This window comes from Acartia tonsa, chromosome 7 (assembly GCF_053477335.1).
Source record: "Acartia tonsa isolate MP-2025a chromosome 7, ASM5347733v1, whole genome shotgun sequence".
In the NCBI taxonomy this organism is placed as follows: domain Eukaryota; kingdom Metazoa; phylum Arthropoda; class Copepoda; order Calanoida; family Acartiidae; genus Acartia; species Acartia tonsa.
The window spans coordinates 24007178-24012432 of NC_137266.1; the positions used below are offsets into that span (position 1 = coordinate 24007178).

The 5255-nt window shown below is 34.5% G+C and overlaps 1 protein-coding gene across 1 annotated transcript; it reads left to right on the top strand.

Moving 5' to 3' along the window:
- Positions 1-406: 406 nt before the first annotated feature.
- LOC145325112 (uncharacterized) lies at positions 407-3512 on the top strand. The gene is made up of 2 exons (XM_080167960.1): positions 407-600; positions 1732-3512. Exons 1-2 carry the CDS (start codon positions 595-597, stop codon positions 2950-2952), a joined length of 1227 nt encoding a protein of 408 aa, XP_080024086.1. The 5' UTR covers positions 407-594; the 3' UTR covers positions 2953-3512.
- Positions 3513-5255: the final 1743 nt, after the last annotated feature.

Genomic DNA, 5255 nt, shown 5'->3' on the forward strand with positions numbered 1-5255 from the left:
ACGAGATGGGTGCATTAACCCCCACTCCCCCTTATTAAAATGTATTGATTTTATAAACAAACTTTGAAATTCTAGAATTAAAAGCATACCTAGTTTCATTCCTTCATTTCCATGCTAAGCGTCCCCCTCTCTGTAGTAATAGTAACCTTTATAGGTATTTATGTTAAATCAACTTGAATAGTTATTTATCGCATCGTATTACAGACAGCTTTCTGCGGGAATCAAAAACAGTTTGGCTGCAGTTGGGTCCAACAAAACTGGTATAAATTTCATGATTTTGACTGTAATATTCGTTAAGGAGCCTCTGTAATACGATGCTATTAATGATTTTTCCGTATGACTGAGAACTGGTTCTAATCAACCGGATATTAATCAGTTTAAAAGCTTTAAAAAACCGTCTCTCATTATGAACTAATTTCTGTATTTTCCCCTGTCATAATCTCTACGTATATTGTACATCCATTCATATTGGTCAAGTTGCTCTATTCTTATCTTGATGTAAACAGGATACATGTGAACAATGTGAAACCTCTGGAAGAACCAACAAATGAGGAGGAAGGGGGTGAAGAGGAGCCTGAACACTTTGTGGTGCCTATGTTTAGGAAAGTTCAATCATATTCACAAAGAATTTTTTTAAATCTAATTTTTAAGATATTTTATGATTTCTCAAATAGCACAATAGCAGTTATGATAAGTGAAGCGTGAACAGTGGTTTTAGTAGTGAAGCTACTCTATAATTCCCTTTGTCCGTCAGTCAGTCCGTAACTCTATGGGGGAAATGTGATTTTCTCGGCTCCTATTCAAGATAGACAGCTGAAATTTTCCGTGAAGATTCCTATTACATATGTCCATCTGTCTGTTATTTGGGGTGCTAGATCGATTCCTAGATTTTCAAGTTTTCGTGACTTTCTCAATTCCTTTTCAAGATAAAGGGCTGAAATTTTCAGGGATTATTCAAGTTTAGATTCTACATATTTCCATTAAGTTTTTTCAAAGATTTGTCTATAAATTGCGGTGCTATATTGATTCCTATATTTTTAAGTTTTCGTGATTTTAAAAGGTTGCGTGATTTTTAAGGGTTTCTTGTTTTACCTAAAATATAATGTTTATTGTATTACACTGCTCTATAGTAACTTTTTGCCCGATATCTATTCATAATTTTTGAGCTTCGCTTCTTATGGATGTTGTCATCCTTGTAATAATCTAGAAGATTATTTTTATTGGTCTTTTCGACCCACTTTTGACAATGATAAAGATAGAAAAAAATATGCTAAAGTTAGCTAATGGACTTTTAAGCTATTTGTTTGTGGGATGGGAAAGAAAAAAGGCACCACCTTAAAAAAAGAAAATTAGAAATGAATAAATAAGTTGGGTGTAGGTAGAACCACCCCAAAACCCTGGAGTGAAGTACCCCTAAGAAAAAATTCCCCCCTCTTCCCAAATTTCTTGTTTATTACCTAGGCATTAGTAATAGTTATAAAAGTTTTCACATTCAATTCTACACTTTCAAGTATTTATCCTGGAATAAATTGTTACAGACAGAGAGTAACCTTTATTAGAAGATTTTTAAATATCTAAATAGCTTTAAGAACGATTCCATTTAGGAGGGGGGATTTATTATCACCTGTTAGAGCGAAGCCTGTGGTGGAGGCTACGGGCGAATAGTCCACAACAGATAAAACGATACTAAACTAACTTCATTTTGGACAGAGATTGAACCAATTTTTATACAGGCCTGTAGCAGCTATTGAATCAAATGACCCGAACCAAGGAGACAAAATTACCAGATACAGATTGGAACGGTTGCTATTTGGATGTGATAGTTCCAAACTTACAGAACTAGAAGCATTTTCTCTCTGCTCCAAAGTTTACAACATTTGCCGGCAGCAGGAGAAAGGTTTGGTACCCCCAGTCTCAAAGAGTTCCTTGCAGACAACAGCAAAGCTGAAACAAATTTTGCATGAAGAAAATTTTATCAAAAGTTTTGGGCCGGCTAATGCATTTTTAAGATTGAAGGTGAAGAACCCAGTTGTCAACACAATCATTACAGAATTGATTTACAAATATCTCACCTGTATTATTGTGGAGAAAAATGAGAAAGGTAATGACACATTGCGACACCTGGTGATGAGAACTATGATCAGAAATCAGAATTGGGTCTTTCTTTATTTTCAGCCGCAGCCGCCAGCCCCCGAACCTGAAGTGGAAGCTGAAGTGTACGGGTCTGAAGAAGAAATTTTGGCGGCTTTTGCAAGAAAACAAGTTGCAGCGGCTAAAAGAAAGCGCTCAGCTGATGAACAGCTGATGACAGATGAGGAACCAACTAATAAAAAAGCTAAGATTTGTGAAACAGTTGAACATGAGGATATTAAAGGCCTGTATGATATACCCACTGACACAAAAATCAACCAATACTATCCCACAGTCATGGAGCTATTGGACTTTGACAACCCAGTTCTCAAGCAATGTTTGATCACAAAGTTTCAAATTGATAAAATTTTGGTAGTGCCCAAACTAAACGAAATCATTTTACAGCAGTCAACTCTGGAGAAAGTTGTCCCGGATGGGTTCGAAGTAGTTGGCATTGATCTGGAGGGAAAGCCGAGCAAACTTAATCCCGGGTGTGATAATCTTGCCTCGGACCAGGTTGTCGTCAGATATATCGATAATCTGGATAATATTAGAACTTGTAATTCACCCCATCAAGATGAAGAAATAGCATACTGGGGCGGCAAAGATATTAGGGAAAGATGGAGCCTATTTTCCAAACAGCTGGACAAAATTGAAACAGAGAAAGTAGAGAAGAAAAAAGAAACATTTCCTAACTTTGGCCGAGTATCAGGATGTTCTCTGCCTGTCTATTTGTCTGCGCAGGAGGTCAATGTGCCCACTAGTTTACCCGACATTGAGTCGTATCTGACCTCCAGGGGTGTGTCGCTGGTGCGACAATGAAGGCAGCCTGTCCTTGATAGAAAGGACCCCATGATGATATTGACCCGAGTAGAGAAATTTTACATCACTATCCTAGTATTATTGTTTTACATTGTTATTTACAATTATATTAAAGTTGAAATTTGTTTAATGAACCAAGGATAAGATAATGAAAGATAAAAATAATATTTCTCAAATGTGAAAAAAAACATTCTGTGAAAAGGAAACAGCAAGGATTACCTAGCTAATATACCTAATACTTTTTTCTGTTCATAACAGCTGCCATTTCTCTCAAAAAAAGTTAAATAACGAGAATGTTTTATAATTGCATAATATAAAAAATGTTTAAAATGAAGATTGTTTTAATATTTTCTTGTTATTCTTTACCTAACTCTTTTTATTATGAAGTTCTATTAATTTGAACAAAACTTTTTCTAATTCCCCATATTTATCACATTTAAGTAAAATAATCAACATCACTAAAAACCAGTTCAAATGATTTACAATTTATCATATTCATTTAAATAATACTAAATTTAAATATGTGTAGATAAACTTTGTTAAATAAATATTAAATACCACTGTGTATTCAAATAATCAAGGAAAGAAATTACCTACCTAGTTTCCTTTAATTTTAGTTTTTGTCTTGGAATTTTAAATTAGTCTAATACGTTTTTTTTTAGTAGCGAAGCTACTCTATAATTCGAAATGTCCGTCCGTCCGTCTGTCCGTCTGTCTGAGACAGAATAGGGGAAACGTGATTTTCTCGGCTCCTATTAAAGATAGACAGCTGAAATTTTTTGACAACATTCCCATTATTAAGGAGCACAATTAACTATAAAACAAGGGCGGTCGGACTGCTTTTTAGCAGGTTTTAGGCTATTTTTGTATTTTTCACATTTTTCTCCATATCTTCAGCGTTTATGGTCCGATTTTTAAAATTTGTTCAATTATTGATATCAAAATTAAATTTCCTGTCGTTTACAGAAAACAACCATGACGGCCACACTACCATTATGCAGGTTTTAGGCTATTTTTGTATTTTTCACATTTTCACCATATCATCAGTGTTTATGGTCCAATTTTCAAAAATTTTCTGTTATAGATATAAGAATTAAATTTCCCGTCGTTTAAAGAAAACAACCATGACGGCCAGACTGCCTTTTTGCAGGTTTTAGGCTATTTTTGTATTTTTCACATTATTCTCCATATCTTCAGTGTTTTTGGTCCGATTTTCAAAATTTTTTCAGTTATAGATATCAAAATTAAATTTCCCGTCGTTTAAAGAAAACAACCATGGCGGTCAGACTGCCTTTTATCAGGTTTTTGGCTATTTTTATATGTTTTACATATTTCCATATATTTGGTGTTTTTGGTCCAATTTTCAAACTTTTTTGGGATATCAGTATCAAAATAATTTTTCCCATTGTTATGAGAATCTTTTATGTAATCTACTTTGATATAGGTATTGTTTTATTAGCCAGCTGAAATTAACATTTTATCAAAGTAGGCGATATTATCTCACAATATCCACGTAATTTATATCCATTTTAAGCAATAGGATCCCTGCCTTTTAAAGGTGTGACGTCATAACCTTAGAAAATGGGTGTGTGTGTTTGTGCTCTGTAGGAAACCATAACTTGTATCTAAAAATTAGAGCTAAACCTGAGACATGTGACTGACATGCAGACTCTTGGGCAGATGACAGACAGACATTGTCTTAGAAAAGCTTTGCTTGATCAATGAAGATCTTTAGGTAATTAAAAACATATTTATCGCCTAATCTCAAATGTTTACTTAATCTATCTCAACTTTGTTGTAATATGCCTCTCTAGGTCTCTAATACATCCACACCCAAAACCTTACACATGCACAAACCCAACCTTGTTGGTTCTGTGGTCATTGAATTCTTACAATAACAGTTACATACTGGTTTAAAGCATCATATAAACTGGCATACTCATGTAATATAAGTAGTTAGGATGCATCTCTTCTGCCCAAAGTTTCTAGGCCCAGGGTTTAGCCCAACCTTGCCAAAGTTCTGACACTATAAATGATAATAAATAACAGTATAGTACCTTGCGTTTGAAAGCTGAAATCCTACAGTGATGTTGATTAAGAATAAATGTCAGAACTGTGTACAGACTCCCAACAACCCAAAATAAAGCTTGGTTCCTATGTATGTAATGGGTGTGTGTGTGTGTGTGTGTGTGAGGGAGAGAACACTCCCTAGAGCAAATAAGCAACATGGCCAGTATTCTTTCAATAATACCATTGCATACAAAAGAAATAAATCTTAGTTTTGATATTCATAATACACAAGG